The 19,274-nt window shown below is 40.8% G+C and overlaps 1 protein-coding gene across 1 annotated transcript in view; it reads left to right on the top strand.

The window, feature by feature from the left end:
- GBF1 (golgi brefeldin A resistant guanine nucleotide exchange factor 1) overlaps positions 1-19,274 on the top strand; it is a 223,322-nt gene that overhangs the window by 67,925 nt on the left and 136,123 nt on the right. Inside the window, exon 3 of the mRNA XM_060240967.1 lies at positions 15,822-15,953. Coding sequence (XP_060096950.1) covers positions 15,822-15,953 — 132 coding nt within the window. The remainder of the gene's footprint in view (positions 1-15,821; positions 15,954-19,274) is intronic.

Below are 19,274 nucleotides of genomic sequence, written 5' to 3'. Positions count from 1 at the left end.
AAGAGGAGGTGGTGAAGCCTCAAATGATTAAATGGGCGATTAACTTTAATAAAGAAATACAGATGGAGACGTGGGAACACCTATGGAAGAATTCAATGAAAATATCAACGTGCTATAACATAAAAGAGAACTGTTTCAAAATGCTGTACAGATGGTACATGACACCTAAAAAGCTAACAAAAATGAGTAATCAAGCTTCAGATAGGTGTTGGAAATGTAAAAAACATGAAGGTTCTTTCTACCACATGTGGTGGACTTGTGAAAAGGCGAAACAATTTTGGACAATGATTCAACAGGAGATCTCGAAAATCTGAAGTTATAATATTAGGAGAGCACCAGATGTCTTTCTGGTGGGATTACAAATGGAAAGCTTTCCGAAGCAAGACAGAACATTGTTGTGGTATTTGCTTTCAGCTGCGAGAACATTGTATGCGCAAATGTGGAAGCAAGACAGAATACCTGAAAAATGGGACTGGGTCTTAAAGGTTCTTAACTGGAGTGAAATGGACAAACTTACTAAAATCTTAAAAGACAATAATTTGGAGAAGTTTAAAGAAGACTGGAGTAAATTTCAAAGTTACGTGGAAATACAATGGAGGGTGAAGAGACATTTAGTAGTTTATGACAACATTAATTGAACTTTAAATGATAAAGAAGAATCGTGATTATTGAGTTAGTAGGATATAGTTACATGGTAATTATACATATATGAGTTAAGATAAGATTAAGACAGCTGGAATTCCAGAGTTGATTTTATAAGTATGAGTTTTGTGTTTAATAAGTACTAAGTGAATTATAGAGAAAAGGTTATTGAAAGATAACTCTTTGTGTAAAATTTTTATAATGGTGAAAAGATATTTAGTAGTGTATGACAACATTAATTGAACTTTTAATGATAAAGAGGAATTGTGATAAAAGCATTAGTAGAACATAGTTATTTGGTAAATATACATATGAAAGTTAAGATAAGACTAAGATTGGGGGAACTCTGGAACTGAATTAATAATTATGAGCTTTCTGTTTAATAAGTACTAAGTGATTATTAGAGAAAAGGTTAGTGAATGATAATTTTTTCTGTCTAAAGAGTTTATAATTGTGAATTTACCTTTAATATGCTTTTAATTTGTTTTAAGTACCGGCGGAGGTCATGAATAAGAGCGGTGGGGGGAGGAAAATATGTAATGTATTGGAGAAGTATATTTGAATTTGAATAGATGAATTTATTTCAATGTATTGCAAAATAAAAAGTTTGGTTGCAAAAAAAAAAAATAGACGGGATTAACCCTCCCATGCTGGGACCCTGGGGTGCAGCGTTGGAGCTGCTGGCCATTCCAAGAACCCTGTCTCCCACCTGGCATTTATAGTTTCTCACACTTTGTAGCTGTGGAGCCCTGGTACTCGTACAGAGTGACATACCCCTTTGTCACCCCCATCCCCAGTGTGGAACTCACATGACTCACTTGGCTGGCTGTCAAGCACTCTGATTCAATTGGGAAATGGTTGAAGTTTGGTCAAGTAATGTCCCTGGGTATAATTCAGTTACACCCCCCCCCCCTTCTCACATTCTTGGAGCCATCTGTCAAGGGATTTTTACTTGAAGGATGTGTCTTGCTTTGTTTTAGTACCAACACTCCCTTTAAGAATCCCAGGCTTCACTTGGTCTTATCTTGGTCACAGGCTGGCGTTAGAAGGCTATGGCTAGGTAGAGGAAAATTACTGCTTTGCCCTTTGAACTCTGAATTCCAAACGTGTCTGTTTTATATCTATTTAGGTGAACGTAATTGTACCTTTTGTCGTCTTCTCAAAGACAGAGTCCTATCTGCAACATGGAGTTTAAATAAAGACCTAACCTTGATTAAAAACAAAGGAGTCTATTCTTGAACTACCTGTGCTTGACATTGGCATCGTCCCAGAAAGTGTGGCTCCATTCTTGTAACAACTCCGCCACTTGCACTATAAAGTAATCCAACTCATCTGAACCCCCATCAACACTTACTTCCAACTTGTGCTGGCCCCCTGGCCATTGCGGCACCCCCCCCCCCCGGGGGGGAGCTTGGTGGCAGAGGCCGTTGCTGCTGCATTTCTGTTGGCGGCCCTGGCAGTGGTGGCAGCTGCTGCATCCCTTCTTGGGGCCCCAGCCACAGCAGCTGCTGCTGTACTACTCCTGGGCCCCCCGGCAGCACTGGCAGGTTCTCCAGGCCTGGCTGCTGCACAAGCTGTAATGTCAGCATGTCTGGGACAACCACCATGAGACTTGTCATCTCTCTCCTCAAGTCCCACCTGGTGGGACTCACTTGGGGTGGCTCTCAGTGCAGCGATCCTCCTCCTCTAGGATGCTGTCTCTGATGAATGGGGTCAAAAATCCTAACTATAAATACAAGTTGGTGGGGTGTGAATTGGCGGAAACTGACCAAGAGAGAGATTGTGGTAGATAGGTTACTGAAAATGTTGAGACAGTGTGCAACTTCAATAAAAAAGGCCAATGCCATGCTGGGAATTATTAGGAAGGGAACTGAAAACAAATCAGCCCCTGTATAAATCAATAGTGTGGTCTCATTTGGAATACTGTGTACAATTCTGGTCACCACATCTCAAAAACGAAAAAGTGCAGAAAAGGGCAACTAGGATGATGAAAGGGTTGGAACACTTTCCCTATGAAGAAAGGTTAAAGCTCTTGGGGCTTTTTAGTTTGGAGAAATGTTGACTGAGGGGTGACATGATCGAGGTTTACAAGATTATGCATGGGATAGAGAAGGTAGAGAAAGAAGTACTTTTCTTCCTTTCTCACAATACAAGAACTCGTGGGCACTCAATGAAATTGCTGAGAAGTCGGGTTAGAATGGATAAAAGGAAGTACTTCTTCACCCAAAGGGTGATTAACACATGGAATTTGCTTCCACAGGAGGTGGTGGCAGCTGCAAGCATAGACAGTTTCAAGAGGGGATTGGATAAACATATTGAGCAGCTTATTGTTGGAACTCTCTGTCTGGGGCAGTGATGCTCTGTATTCTTGGTGCTTGGAGGGGGGCACAGTGGGAGGGCTTCTAGTGTCCTGGCCCCACTGATGGACCTCCTGATGGCACCTGGTTTTTTTGGCCACTTTGTGACACGAAATGTTGGACTGGATGGGCCATTGGTCTGATCCAACGTGACTTCTCTTATGTTCTTATGTTTCTTATGTTCTTCTCTATCTCTCCCATGGGATCCAGGGAATTGGGCAAAGAAATCTCTGGCTTTTTCCTTTCTTCCCCAGGGGACCAGGAAGGGGAGGAACCTAAGCCAATAGAAGGAAGAGAGGCTTGGCTCAGTAGCTCTGCTGTTCTGTTGAGAGAGCCTGGAAAAACATGCTCTGCCTTCCCCCCCCTTCCCCGTCAAGGGAGGAGCCTCAGCCAATGGAGAAAATAGAGGTTTTGCTCTGTAGCTTCTGTGTGACTGAGCAAGCCTTGCAAAGCAAGCTGTTATGCAGAAGGAAGCAAGAGATAGGGAGAAGGAAGCAGATGACTGCCAGTTGCTTGGGGGCCTGATAGAAGTCCTTCTGTCAAGCATCGATATTTCGCAATAATCAAGCTTTTGTTCTTTAATCAAAGACTTGTTTTATTGAAAACTCCATGACTTGCTCCAAGGATGGATTCCTTGGAAGTAATGGCTTACATCGTATTGAATAGTATCTTATAGTACTCAAATAGTATCTCAAATAGTATCCGATTTGAGATTCCAGCTGAGCTGACGTCTCCTGAATAAGGGGAAAACTTAATTCTTTGTTCAGGGTAGTAAGAAGCCTCTTTGGGGCTTCCTGCCTACATTTCTCAGATAGAGATTTGTCCAGGATTACGTACAGAAAACTTTGAGCCGGTTAACCTTGGCTGATGTTAGATCTCAGAGGGGGTCTTTCTGAGGCTTTGAGGACCGGCGGAGAAAAGCGGCGTCGTTCAACATCTACAAAGGATTAAAGAGTCATTTAATTGGCATAAGCCTGTCTGGATCTCATTCTCTTTTGGGACTGATAAACATCTGAGAAGTGACAAGACCGCAGTTTAAGAGGCATAGCCGTTAAAGGTACTTTGATTACAATCTCTTGCTCCGGGACTTTTCTAAGCTAATCTAAATAACATTGGAAGGTGGGAAAAATCGAATAACAAAGAAAGTGAGTGAGGGGAGGAAGAGGAAACTTGAAATTTAGACTCTGTTAAATTAAAGACTTTGACAGAATCTGGAAAAGAAAAGAGTTGTTTTGAATACCTGAGGTCACTGATGTATGCTTCGGTGTTATGGCTCTGCACTTGCAATCAACACAACAAGCATTCTAAAGACCGCGATATTTGGAGAACCTGAACTGGGCTTAGTGAACCAGGAAGTAAAAGCTGAAGGTGAGAGGAGCAAGAAGAAGGTCTTTGCTAGGAATTTTAACCATAGAGAAATTACGATTGCCATTTTGAAGAAGGGAAAATTGCCAAAAACTGTTAAAAATCAATATTTCAGCCCAGGAAGGTCGGAGAAGCGCGAAATTAGTCTTATTTTAAAGAGCAAGTTCTAAGCTGCTGGACTTGGTGTTGGATTTAGAATTGGAGTCTTTGGATTTTTTGAAGGTATTTTTTTATGTCAGAAGAAAGACAAATTCGTGCAAGAACCTATTCTTCGGATAAAATGCAAAGTCAGTTTGATACCATGGAGGCCAGGATCATGAAAGGTGTGGAGAATATGTTAACAGCTTGTAAAAAAGACATTGGAGACCTTAAAAAAGAAGTTGAAGATTTTAAAAATGAGTTGGGTATAGTTACAAACAGAATCAAGGATGTTGAAGAGAAAGTTGATGTACATGCTTCCACCTTATTAAAGCTTCAAGAGAAGGTAACAGTACATGACTGCAGATTAATGGAAAGTGTGTCTGAGAGGAATACCTGAAGGGGAGGGAACTGATTTAATGGACTGTATGGTGAAAATAATTGCTGACTATTTAGAGGAAGATCCTGAAAGGTCCAGAAACATGTTTGACAGTATCTATAGAGTTAATTCATCACATGCAAAAGATAAAGGCTTACCAAGAGATATAGTTATAAAACGAAGGACAAAAGACATGGCAGGGAAAATTCTGAATAAAAATTTTCAAAAGGCTCTGATAGTGGAAGGGAGTAGAGTCAAAATAATGAAAGAGCTGCCAAGACAAGTGATAAACAACAGGAAGAAATACAAGAGGTTAACAGAGAAGCTACGTGCAGAGGGAACGAGATATAGATGGATAATACCCAAAGGTTTGGGCTTTGAGCAACGTGGAAGAAGGACTACAATAAGGAATGAGCAAGAGATGTGTAGTTTTTTTGAAGAGAATAAAGACTTTGCATCATAATGGATTACAAGTTATTATCTTGGAATATAAATGGACTAAATTCACCACAAAAACGAAAAGCAACATTTCATTGGATTAAAAAACAAAAATGTAATATAATTTGTTTACAGGAAGTTCATATACAACAAAAGGATTATAAATTTTTGTGGAACAAACAATTGGGGTTGGAATTTTTTTTAATTGGCGGATCAAAAGAAAAGGGGTGTGGTCTTTTACATTAAAGAACAATTAGAACCAAATTGATATTTAAAGATAAAGATGGAAGATATATAGCAGTGGAAGTGATGATGGATGCAAAGAAAACGTTGTTACTAGGACTATATGCACCTAATGGAGCAAAAGATGTTTTTTTTTAAAGACATTAATCGACAGTTGGATGAAGTGTCCTTTGACCAGATCTTGTGATTTCAATGGAACAATACAAAACAATATAGATAGGCCTGGCCAAAAGAGCAATAATAAAGAAGGGAGACTGCCAAAATCATTTTTTGAGTTGATTAAACAAGAAAGTTTGGAGGATATTTGGAGAAAATTAAACCCTGAAGTAAGAGACTATACTTTCTTTTCAGCAAGACATAATACTTTTTCTAGAATTGATATGCTATGGGGCTCTAAAAGTTTGGGCCTCATAACTAGAAAAGTAGAGATTCTACCAAAGATATGTGCAGATCATAATCCAATAATCTGGGTTACAAAATTGAAAAAAAAAACAAGAAGATGGAGAATAAATGAGGATTTGTTACAAGATAAAGATATTGTGACATTTCTAGAAAAAGAAACTATAGCTTTTTTCCAAATAAATGATACTGATGATATAGAATTCCAGATGGTTTGGGATACTTACAAAGCTGTAATGAGAGGACTATTGATTATATTGAATAATAAAGATAAGAGTGCAAAAGAAAAGCAGATGTTGGACATTCAAAATGAAAAAAAGAAGGGGAACTAAGAAAAAGACCAGAGAAAAAGAAAATTACTAAATAATAATAATAATAATAATAATAATAATAATACTTTTTATTTATATCCCGCCCTCCCCGCACAAGCAGGCTCAGGGCGGCTCACAGGCTCAGGGCGGCTTACAAGCCCAAGTAAGACATTTGTTGAATAAAGAATTAGAATGGAGTTTAAAAAGTTTGCAACAAAAATCGTTTGAAGGTGCGAATAAACCTGGGAAGTATTTAGCTTTGCAACTGAAGAAAAAGAAAGAAAATAAAATTATTAATAAAATCGTGGTTAGCGGAAAAGAGATAGTAGACCAAGAAGGAATTAAAAGAGAATTTTTTAAATATTATGCAAATTTATTCAAAGGTGTGAAGATAAAAGAAGAAAAAATGGAAGAGTATTTATGAAATATTAAAATTGCACTCTTGACTGAGTATATGAAAAAGATTTTGAATGATCCAGTAGAAAAAATTGAAATTGAAGCAGCAATAAATGTAATGAAAGTAGGTAAGGCTCCTGGGCCGGATGGATATACAACTAAATTTTATAAAACTCTCAAAGATGAGATGGTACCAAAATTGCAAAAACTGATGAACACGATAAGAATAAAAGGGAAAATTCCAAATACTTGGAAAGAAGCTGTAATCTCGTTGATTCCCAAGGAAGATAGAGATGTCACAAATGTAAAGAACTATAGACCAATTTCATTATTAAACAATGACTATAAGATATATACAAGAATCTTGGCAGAACGACTCAAGCAATATTTGATTAATTTTATAAAGGAAGATCAAGCAGGATTTCTCCCTAAAAGGCAAATAAGAGACAATGTAAGAACTGTTGTAAATATTGTAGAATATTATGAGAAACATCCAGAAAAAGAGGCGGCGTTATTTTTTGTAGATGCAGAAAAAGCCTTTGATAATTTTAAATGGGACTTTATGTTTGCAGTAATGGAAAAAATAAATCTGGGAGAACATTTTATAAGAATGACAAAAGCAATATATATGGATCAACATGCAAAATTGTGTATAAATGCAGACCTTACAAATGAAATGAAGGTGAGCAAAGGTACAAGACAAGGATGTCCGCTTTCACCATTGTTGTTTATAATGACTCTTGAAATCCTGCTAATGCAAATACAAGACGACAAAGAGATAGAAGGATTGAAAATTAGAGGATTTTCTTATAAATATAGAGCATTTGCAGACGATATTGTGTTTATAACTGAAAATCCGATACAAGTGATACCTTTGTTGCTAGCTAAGATAAAAGAATATGGAGAAATGGCAGGACTCTATATAAATAAAGAGAAATTGAATTTTTAATGTAAAAATATGCAACTAAATAAACAAAGAATTGCAGAGTTTGACGGTATGTGAAGTCACTTCTAAAGTTAAATATCTAAGTCTAGAAATAACAATGAAGAATATTGATTTGTACAAAAACAACTATGAAAAGTTACGGCGTAAGATGGATGAAGATATGATGAAATGGAATAGACTTAATTTGTCTTTGTTGGGTAGGATTGCTGCAATTAAGATGAACATTTTGCCAAGAATAATGTATTTGTTCCAAACTATTCCGATTGTGAAAGATAGTAAACAATTTAATAAATGGCAAAGGAAGATCTCCGAATTTGTATGGGCTGGGAAAAAAACAAGGATTAAGATGAAAATTTTAACGGATGCTAAAGAGAGGGGAGGATTTCAGCTTCCAGATTTAAGATTATATCATTTTTTTTAATAGAAAAGCTTTATTGGTATGAAGTTCAAGGTACAAAGGTGGTAGTACATCAGCAGATGCATAGCATATACCAATATATAGTGAGGAAGTGGATACATACAATGTTAACCATTAAAAAACTAATTACAACAGTAGTTGGCATGACATTAATATAGCATGGTATGAATCTGTCTTTTCTGCTGTCTTTTGAGACTTTATCAATAAAGGGACGCCATTTTTGACGCCATCTGCTGTCTTTTGAGACTTTATCAATAAAGGGACGCCATTTACACACAAAGTCCGAGGAAGCGGTCTGGGAGGAGCAACGAGGATCTAAGTCATAGGTGAGCTTATCTAAGACAAAATAATCCCATAGTTTCAGCCACCATGCCTGTCTCGAGGGAGGAGTTTGTTGCTTCCAAACCAGGGCAATTGCAAATTTAGCTGCCATGAACATATGTGAAATTAGTTCCTCCGCGTGCTCAGGAATGCGTGAGGTGCCTACAAGGTTCAGGAGAGCGTACTCCGGCGTGAAAGGTGGGGAGTATGAGGTGAGGGCATGTACTTCTTGGTAAATTAGCCTCCAAAAGCTTTGTATAATGGGGCAGAGCCACCAGGAGTGAAAGAATGTGCCACTCTGGCCGCAGTTCTTAAAACAGAGGGGCGAAGTAGAGAAGGAGTGTGATAATTGCACCGGGGTCTTATACCAGCGTGTGAGAACTTTAATGGCTTGAAGTTGCACGTTCATTGCCTTCGTTTTATATATGGAAGAACTCCAAATAGCCTGCCACTGCTCTTTGGTTAGCTCGGTACCCAGATCTCGGTGCCAGGCCCCTTGATAGGAGTGTGGTTTTGTGTCAATGGAGTGAAGTAGCAGTTTGTAAATTTTTGATATCAAACCTTTAATAGGGGCTGAGTCATTAAACAAAATTTTTTCAAAATCACCAAGATGAATCCGCAAGGGAGGGCTAAAGAGATGAGTATCTAGTAAATGTCTGAGTTGCAGGTATTCAAACCAAGGAAGTCGAATTTCAGAGTTTGCCTCTAAGGTCACTTTATCTTTCAGTATCCCCTTGGAGAGGACATCAACAAAGCGAGTCAGCCGCAATTGTCTCCATTTTGAGAAAGAGTTTTTATACAAACCTGGAGTAAACCAGGGTTGGCCGACAAATGTGGCTAGGGGGGAAGTTGGAGGGGCTAGCAGATTGCAGTGCTTGCGCCAAACTTGTAGAAGAGAAGCTAGAAAGGGATTCGAGGAAAGAGAAGATTTAACTCGTCTAGAGACACCCCAGAGCTCCTCCTGAAAAGAATTATATCATGATGCAGTTTGTTTGACGTGGATAAAGGATTGTACGATGCTGTTAAATAAAAAGCTTTTATTGTTAGAAGCTCATGGAAATAAATTTGGCTGGCATGCTTATATGTACTATGGGGAAAAAAGATGGATGGTCTTTTTTCTCACCATTATATTAGAAACAGCTTGTTAAATACATGGATAAAGTACAAGAAATATGGTGATAAAAGAAAGCCGTTATGGATAGTGCCAGCAGAAGTAATAAAAATAACAGTTGAATTGGATGAAGAGAGAGGGTTGTCATATAATCAACTGCTAAAGATCCAAGGTGATAAAGTTGAATTAAAATCTGCCGAAGAGCTAAACAACAAGTATGACTGGTTTCAAATGCAACAAATAAAAAGTTTGATGGAGAATGATATTAAATCTGAAGGAATTAGACGCAAGCAAACGGAATTGGAAAAGGTTCTGTTTGGAGAGAATGAAAAATTAATATCGAAAATATATAAATTACTGTTAAAATGGTCTACAGAAGAAGAAGTAGTAAAATCTCAAATGATTAAATGGGCAATTAATGTAAATAAGGAAATACAGATGGATACATGGGAATATCTTTGGAAGAACTCTATGAGAATATCAACATGTCAGAGTATTAAAGTGAACTGTTTCGAGATGATGTATAGGTGGTATATGACTCCAAAAAAATTGGCAAAGATGAGTAAAAAGATGTCGGCTAGATGTTGGAAATGCAAGAAACATGAAGGTTCTTTTTATCATATGTGGTGGACTTGTGGAAAAGTGAAAAAGTTCTGGCAGATGATACAACAAGAAATATCTAAAATTCTGGGATATGACTTTAAGAAAGTTGCAGAGACTTTTCTGTTGGGATTACAAATGGAAAAATTTCCAAAAGAAGATAGAACTCTAATTTGGTACTTGCTCTCAGCTGCTAGGACACTGTATGTGCAGTTGCGGAAGCAAGAAAAAATACCAGAGAAATGGGATTGGATCGTGAAAGTTTTATCGTGGAGTGAGATGGACAAACAAGAACTTTAAGAGACTATGATTTGGAAGTGTTTAAAAGGGAGTGGAAGAAATTTAGAGGATATATAGAGAAAGAGTGGAATGTAAAAAGACATTGGACAATTTTTTAATAATGAGTATGAGAAAAGGGAGAAATTGAACTTTGATTGGTTAAGGGTACCTTTATAAGTGAACTCAAGTATATAACTTCGGCGGGAGTCTAGTAACGGAGGGAGGGGGATTAGAAAATATCATATGGGTTAGGGATAGTAATGATATAAACAGACATTGTTACTATATGTTATTAATAAAATTGTTTAAACCAGTATTTTATAGACAAACTTCAAAAGGCAGGGTTACAGATAACTTCAAAAGAATAACATAAAGATGCAAATTGAGTTGAAGGTTCAAAGGCTACTCTCTAGTATCTCTTTTATGGCTACGGAATGTTAACATCTCCATTTCTCACACATTCTCTGCTAGGTGATAAGGCATGGCTGTGTGAATCTGGGGGAGAGGCATTCTACACCGTTAATACAAGGTTACACTAAATATCCTGAATCCAGATGGATTTATTATGCATCCATGGTGGGGGGGGGGGGGGAGGAGAGAAGGGGGGAAGAGAAGAAAGGTATGGATAAAACTAACACTTGGAAATAGCATGCTTGACACCTCTGGGGGCCTAATTTGGCCCCTGGGCCGCATATTTGACACCCCTTCCTTAGCTGGTACTTGCCTCTAAAGTCCTATGCCACCAGGGGCCAGCATACCTTAGGACTGCCTCTTCCTGTACAAGCCCCATAGGTCTTTATGATCAGCCCCCCAACACCTTTTGGTGGTACCTGGCTCCAGAGAGGTCCGACTTGCCTCGATGAGGGTCCTTGCCCCTGTCTTGTGCTCCCCCTGGAGATTTTGATGATGTAACCTGCTTTGACTCTGGGCAGACTATAAATCAAATAAAGTACATAAAATAAGCATAGGTGTCCCACAAAAGGAGACAATCCACTGGATGCTGTTAGTGAGCTGTGAGAATACAGATGCTTCACCTGATGGGACCCTTTTGTTATTTCTTCTTCCATGGTATGGGGTTTGTGGAGGGGGGGGGGAGGGAAGTGATAGGAAATAGCCCTTGAGGATGTCCTTTGTAACCTTAGCCAGAAATCCTTTGTTTGCAGCCTTGGCTGGCCTCATGATGCAGGCAGAGAAAGAGTGGGTCTCACTTGGCCTGTCTTTTGGACTTCCTGGTCCAGGTCAGAGTGGAAGCCCCAGCATTTTGGGATGTTCCACCACGTTAGGCTGGACTACACATGGCCAAGGGATGGGGTAGTAGTCTTCTACCAACTACTTCTGGGATCTGTCCTTCAGGAGGGAGTGGAACCATTGCAGAACAGAACTCTGAGGGCAACCAAGCAGGATTGTGTTTGGTCAGGGATGAGACCTGAACATAAAGATTGGGTGGTTTCTTTCATAGGGGAGTTTTGCTAAAGGCATTAATAAGGCAGGCATTTGTAGTTACTGCAGGGTCCCTTGCCAGAAGTGGTGAGTGGACTCAGGGAACTGGTGGTTTTTTTTTGGGGGGGGGGGCTGTTCATCTTTGGGATCATCTTGACTCCAAGTGACAGGTGGGTGTGATCTGTCACAAGCTGGGCCTGGGAGGCACAGGAAAGGAGGCAACAGTGGGAGGCGGGGGGGGACTGGTTTGTGCATTGCTCTTTCCTTTTTTTTGGGGGGTGGTGGCTTTTCCAGGACTGTTCCCCCCCCTCACAGCCATATTGTGGAAGTGTAGAAATTCTGCAGTAAAATTGAATGCATTAATTTGGAAAGTATTGCAATACAGTTTGAGCATGTTCTCATAGCTAAGTATTACAAATATACAAATAAACTGATCTAGTGCATTTTTTTGGTTCCACGGTCATGAGAACTGATCTAGTGCTGTGACCAAATGTGAGCTGCAAGGTAAGAAGTCCTCTGTTCAGCACTTGACTACTGTGACACTGTGACTCATGAGGCGAACTGATGTCTCCCCATCCACGGCACTGAGATAATGTAGGACTGCTTACAGGATCTTATAACAGTTGCGGAGAGAGTATATTGCCTTTCTCTGTTTGACAGCTGTTTTTCCTCAAGTGTCATTTTATTATTTTCATTAGCCTTCTGACTTTTGTGTTTTGAATTTTGTTCTCTCTAGTTAGTTTGATTATTTTTTCCTCCTGCTCTGAGGACCAGGTGAATGAAAGAATATGATTGAAGGTAGTTCTGTGATTCTCTTTCAAAGCCCTCGAAAACAATATAGCCTTCCTTTTGACAACCCAAGGAATTGGCTGTGGGAAAGGTATTTGTAGTGCAGAAGCCATGGAAAGCTAGGGAGCTTAAAGTATCGTTGACAGAGTTTTTAATTTCTCCTGGTCCTGCTTAATTTTGCCTGCTAATTTTGGCCTCTTATCATCCCCCCACTCCAAACAGAATCTGTTTTAAAATACTCGATATTGCTATATGTGACATGTGCCAGGTTTCGTTCAGAAGGCAAAATGAGGGCTCAGACTTGCACTGTTAGTAAGACAGATGGACCACAGTGTTCTCGTGAGGGTGCTGTATGAAGCAGTTCCTTTGGGCTTCATTTAACCTGGCCAGGGTGTTGGGGCAGCTGCTTTTGCATGTCAGTAGAGAACCTTAGAACCTGTGATCAATAATCATAAGTCATAGTATAAATCATAAATCTCAGAGGCAGACAAATTAGCCATGAGACAATTGATTTTGCTTTGTTTAGTAGTTTGAGTTGGAGTTCTGTTTCATTTTTCTAGATGAGGAATGGTCACTGAACCTTAGCTAGACCCAGGTGGCTAACTGTGTTGGTCTGAAGCAGCAGGACAAAGTTAGAGCCCAGTCAGGCGCCTTTAAGACCAACACAGTTTTTTTTCAAAGTATGAGCTTTTGTGTGCAAGTGATGGAAGAAAACCATTCAAACTTATAGACAGGGTTGAAAAGCAAATTAAGCATATAACGTAATGATGACATTTTGAGGTGAAACAGGAACAACAAGCCAAATGTACAGAATTTACACAATTAGAAAAGATTCTTTTACATACTTTGACATATTTATTGCTTCAACCCTTGTTCCTCCTTAACTGGATCCATACAGCTGTTGACCCCATACACTTGGCTTCAGGGCTCTTTTTCTAGCAGGAGCTCCTCTGCATATTAAGCCACCCCCCCTGATATGGCCAATCCTCCAGGAGCGTAGAGGGCTCTTAGTACAGGGCCTACTCTGAGCTCCAGTAGGATTGGATACCTCAGGGGTGTGTGGAGCTCCTGCTAGAAGGAGAGTCCTGCTTGGCTTGTTGTTCTTGGTCTGTCTCAAAGTGTTGTCATCATCATGTTATAGGCTGATTTGCTTTTCAACCCTGTCTATAAGTTTGAATGGTTTTTCCCCACTTAATTTTATCTGATGAAATGTGCTTTGCAGACGGAAACTCGCACCTTGGATAAAACTTTGTTGGTCTCAGAGGTGCCTGACTGGACTCCAACTTTGTTCTGCTGAAGTTGCTGAGAGTTCTTTTGTGCCCTGGCCTGGCCTTGGCCTCTCCTGCATTACTGGGATGTTAGTTTCTTGTGTGTGTTGTTCTGCAGTGTTAGAACTGTTATTTGGAAACAAGGTTAAGTGTGGATTGTTTTTTGACTCCTGCAGATTTTATTAGGCATTCTCAGAAGTAGCCTGTTGTTGGTTTTCTCATTGTCTCTTCAAGCATTCTTCCATACAGCATCATTTATACTAGGCTGATACAGATGATGTTGTGGTATGGGAGAACGTCTATTTATTTTGCAGACTTACGTATATTGCTCAGGGTGGATCACAGCTGTTGAAACTCTAGCTGTGGGTTCAAACTTACTTTAAAGAACAAACTTGCAGTGGTTGGTTGTCAGACTCTTGTGGTCTCTTGTGGCCCGCTGAGCACCCCTGGTCTCCAGACTTGCTTCGGAAGACAAGGAGCTGCTGCAGGACCTTCTGCAGACGGGGATGTTCTCTTGAAAACAAATCTTCTGGGGATATGTAGATTGGCAGTCTTTTCAGCACTTATTTGACTGAAGATTCAGCCATTTGTTTTTAGCTTGTCACCTTGGCTACTAGAAAATTAAACTATCCATTAAAACAATATAATATGAGAGAACTGGATTGATAAGATGCAAGAGTATGCAATTATGGCAAAACTGACAAATTATATTAACCAAAGCCCAAAAGGTAAATTTGAAAACAACTGGGAAGTTTTTTATGATGATTATAATTTTTCTTTGTAGTCAGACTTTTTGTGGTAAAATACTGAAATATAACTTACTAAAGCTTATTTCTGTGCTCAGCATAATTAAATGTGTAGCTTGGTTGTTCAGTATGCGATAATACATATAATAAATTTAACATAACACTAGTTGTGACTGTTATTTTTAAATATAACAAATGGTAGCATGAAAACTTTATAATGGCCATTATGAGGTTACATATAATATTTTATGGTTGATCAAACTGACAACAATGCTAATACATGTATTATCTTTCACACACACACACACACATTCTCATTAAATGATCTCATGTTACTGTGCTAATATGTCATGTCATATCATTTGCTAAATTATTCTTACGTATTTGTACATGGAATAAGAAATATCTTCAGTATTCATATTAGTAAACTGCCATATATTGTGAATTTGGGTAATCATAGCAAAGCTTATTTAATACATGTTTTCCCCCTTTTTCCCGCTCCCCTTTTTATCCTTCAGTACCCCTGTTGAAAATGTGGAGTAAAAAAAATCTAGTAGACAAAAAACAATATAATATGAAACAGCTTGCACCAAGAAAGAATTAAAAATCATATTTATGCTGCATACTACCAAGAGAATTAGATTTGTACAACTCTATCAACTTCTAGCTCCAAATGTGTGCAGAGCCTTTTCCTTGGCCAGATTCAATGCCCTTCAGCCATCAGCTGTTGTTATTTGGCAGATTCCAAGGGACTGTCCATGTAAGATGGGTGGTGTTGAGATGCCAGTGTTCTTCTCCAGTGTCCTCTCTGGGATCTTTTATATCCTATATTGGCCCAAATTTTGGAGACCTCTGATGATTTTTAGGTTCTTTTTCTTCTTAATAATTCTGATTCGGAAATAACTGAATTAGTAGCAAAGTTTCTTTATAGAGCTATGGTTACTTGTCCTGATAAGTAGTACTATGTAACAGGTTTTGCTATGTTGCTATTTTGTAATCCTAATTTTATTCTGTATGGATTTTGTACTCTTCTAATCTGTAACCTGGCCAACCCTTAATTTATATTTTCATATATGCCAATAAAGGCTTGTCTTGTGATAGATTTGTACATATATTAGCCATAGGTTCGCAAAGAGGGTCCCCTTTACACAACCTGAGTTTTAAATAAATAAACCTTACTCTGCCTCTGATGCCACTTTCTTCTCATGATTCTGTGGTTTTGTCTTCTGTCACAGATCTTTCAGCAGTTGAGGCCATTGTCTTTCTTCGCCCCTTCCTGGAAGTTATCCGCTCTGAAGACACGACAGGCCCTATCACTGGATTGGCCCTGACCTCAGTGAATAAGTTCCTGTCGTATGCACTGATAGGTATGGCTCTGAGACAGCAGGTTTTAAGGTCAGCGAAAACTGTTGCTTGCTTCCTGAAGTGCTGCTTCATAATATCTATGCTGCGTGGAAGATTATGGGCAGACTGTCAGGTGGTCATGTTGTGAACACTGCAGAAACCTATTGTTAAGCATTTAGAAAGTCGTCTGTTTTCAGCCTAAGGCAATGAGACTTTTTCAGTCACTTTGTGACTGCCATCTGTCAATCAACACTGCTGTCATTTACTAAGTCTTGTAACAAGTAATGCAGCAGCTGAGGGCAGGAAATCCAGAAGAGCCTCCAGATTTCTTAGAATGTTTTGATGTGGGGAGACCATGTGTGTGTATCCTACAAAAACATATTTTATAATGTGTGGAGTGATTTTCTCATCTGCTTCATACTTTCTTGTACTTGAAGTTTCCATGAAGCCACTTTAGTGACCCTGATGGCCAGTTTTCTCACAGTCATTTCAGTCAAAAATGTTTTGAATTGGACTGTGCCTTTACTCTTCTGTTGTCATAGTGTGGTCTGCAATACAGTCCATTCTTTATCTAAATTGTTTTTGTATAGCTGTGAAGAACCGATACTTCCCCTTGAATGGAAGTGGTAGTGGGATCTGGAGGAGCAACGGGGTCCCAAGTTTGAGCTCCCTTGGCCTGTCCTTTAAGAGGCCTTTGTCTCTTTCAAAGGCAATGAGGTTTTTTCAGTCACTTTGTGACTGCCGTTGTCATTCTGTAGGTGTCATTCTTTAGATACCTAGTTTTATAATCAACACTGCTGACATTTACTAAATCTTATAACAAGTAATGTAGACCCTACTTTTGGCTGCAGCTGACTGGTTGGTTGGGGGAATTATTTACTTTGAGACTCTTGCATACCTGAAGCCAGACCGGGCTTCAAGAGTAGGAACTGCATGCCTTAAGAAGATTGACTGTGTCTGTTCTTTTCTGAGAAGAGTCTCAAATTAAACCAGATCCAAAAAGGCTGGTGCCCCGGACTTCATTCTCTTCTGCAAAGCAGTTCAAGTATATTCCTTCCCTGAAAAGTAGTCATTCCATCGTTGAGGAGATACTATCTGAGGTATGGTGATGGAGTTCTAATTCCGAGGAGGTTTCTATCCAGGGAACTCTGGACATTGCACTCCGCTTTCTGGCTCATTTTGTCTTCACAGCAACCCTGTGATGTACATTTAGGCTGAGACATGGGGAGTGCCCCAAAGTCTCCTGGTGAGATTCATGGTAGAATTTGGATTTGAACCCAGGTCTCCCTCCTTGGATGATTTCTCAGCGAACCGATTCAGCAGTAAATGGTATCCTGTGATCAGACTGTGATCTGACCAGGGATGTCTTCCATTTGATTTGAGCAACTTGAACAGCTGCTGGCCATGCTTGTGGCTGCCTGTTGGTCAGAAGGCGATCAGCTGGGGCTTAGATTATGATGAGCCCCTTCTCAGAGTACATAATGAAGGTGTCCGAGGAGAAAAGTTTGTTTTTTCTCTTCCATCCGGGCTGGGCAGGGGCAGAACCAAGGCTTTTGATCTCCATATTGCAAAAGGAATAGAAGAAAGAGCTCTCCCCCCCCCCCCCATTTCTCTGCAGCCCAAGTCCACAGTTTGTGGTTGGGGTAAGAGAAGGAAAGTGATCTCTGGCCTTGAAGCTCCCAGGCCTATGACCTCCCTTGCACCTGTGTCTGACTTCCTCTCAGCCCTTCTTTCTCTGCAAACGACAAGTCAGAGTGACATTAATCTTCCAGTGGGAGGAGCCTCAGTAACTTGGCTGGGCCTAATAGCCTTTGAAAGGCTGGCGAAGCAAGGCCAGTTTCTTGCTATCCTCTGAGCAGCCTGCGTCCTGAGTGAGCTGTTTGGCCTCTGGTGCTGGCCTTGCACACCCCGGAGCCAGCATGGTGGAGCTTTGTGGCATTTGGTGCTGACTATTGCTGGACACCTTGAACAAGCATCACAGAAGCCAAGGGAGTCTTTGGCCTACCTCAGTCTGAGGACTGCAACTCCAGTGATGTGCCATGATTAAAGCCTCCTGCCTGGGTGTCACCAGCTCCCCAGTACCCCCCTCCCCATGACTACAGCTAAAGGTTGCCCTCAGTCTGCACTGTGATCTTCTTCATGGTCTCTGTGCTTCACACTCATGGGATAGAGCGCCTGCGCCGATCCCCGAATCGGTACCTAAAAATCCCGGGATTTTTCCTCACCGGCGCCAGAGCGGGGATCCCGCCAGTTCCTTTCTGACCACTGCGCTGAGAGGATCTCCTTTCGTGTCCCTGGTCGGTAAAGTAATTTTGGATTGCTTTCTACCTATTGTATATAGCCCGTTTGTTGTTTTTCTTAGTGTAGTTAGTTAGTAGTTAAGATAGTTAGTGTTGTAACCCCCCCCCCAAAAAAAATGTTTGTTGGACTTGCCCTTCAGGGCTTAGTTTCCCCCCCTGTTTTTCCCCTCAGAGACGTTCCTGGGTGGGTTTTTTCCTGGGCGTCTCTGGGAAGGCGTTGGGGTTTTTTTAAGAGGTGCCGCTCCTGTGGAAAGAAGATTGCCCCCCTCCAACGGCCATTCCCTCTGTCTTCTCTGTTTGGGCGAGGGACACCGCGTTGATTCGTGCACCCACTGCCTGAGTTTTTCTAAATAAACTCGGAAGAATCGAGCGGCGAGGCTTTCAGTGGCACTAGTCGAATCGGCACTTCATCCTCAGAAGATGGCATCGGGCCCGTCGGTACCGATGGGAGAGGCGACGGCTCTGACGGTCACATCGGCTGAGGCTTCGCCGATCAGGACCTAGATGCTGGTTGAGCGCGGGCGTGCCACTAAACGGCCTTCTGAAGGGTCCGTGGACACCCCGGCTAAGAGGCGTTTGGATGATTCGGGGACCCGATCATCCACACCGAAGAAGGCGAAATCAAAAGAGAAGCGGAAGAAGAGACCATCCCGCACTCCTTTGCCTTCTTGCGACGCTTCGGCATCGACAGCTCCTCCAAAAAAGATCTTGGTGTCCCCGCATCGCAGCTTTTCGGTGTCGAGAGGCAGTGCTTCACAGCTGCGCCTATCGGCATCGGAGCACAAGATCGACCTGACTCAACGCTCCCACTCCTCAGGGTCCAGACGGCGCAGTGAGAGCGACTCGGTCTCGGAAGTGGAAGTTTCGGTGCCGATGGAGCCTTCGGCACCGATGGAGCAGAGGGGTCGGAGAGAGCTAGAGTCGACTGCAATCGCTTGTCGCTTCCCGCTGCCCCCACCATGGGAACAACAACAATGGCCTCCATATGCCTACCCTTATCCATCTTACCAGTGGTACCCTCCACAGGAGTTTGCAGACCGGGAC

This window comes from Heteronotia binoei, chromosome 6 (genome assembly GCF_032191835.1).
Source record: "Heteronotia binoei isolate CCM8104 ecotype False Entrance Well chromosome 6, APGP_CSIRO_Hbin_v1, whole genome shotgun sequence".
Taxonomy (NCBI): domain Eukaryota; kingdom Metazoa; phylum Chordata; class Lepidosauria; order Squamata; family Gekkonidae; genus Heteronotia; species Heteronotia binoei.
The sequence above is the reverse complement of the archived record's forward strand: the minus strand, read 5'-3'. Positions and strand labels throughout refer to the sequence as shown.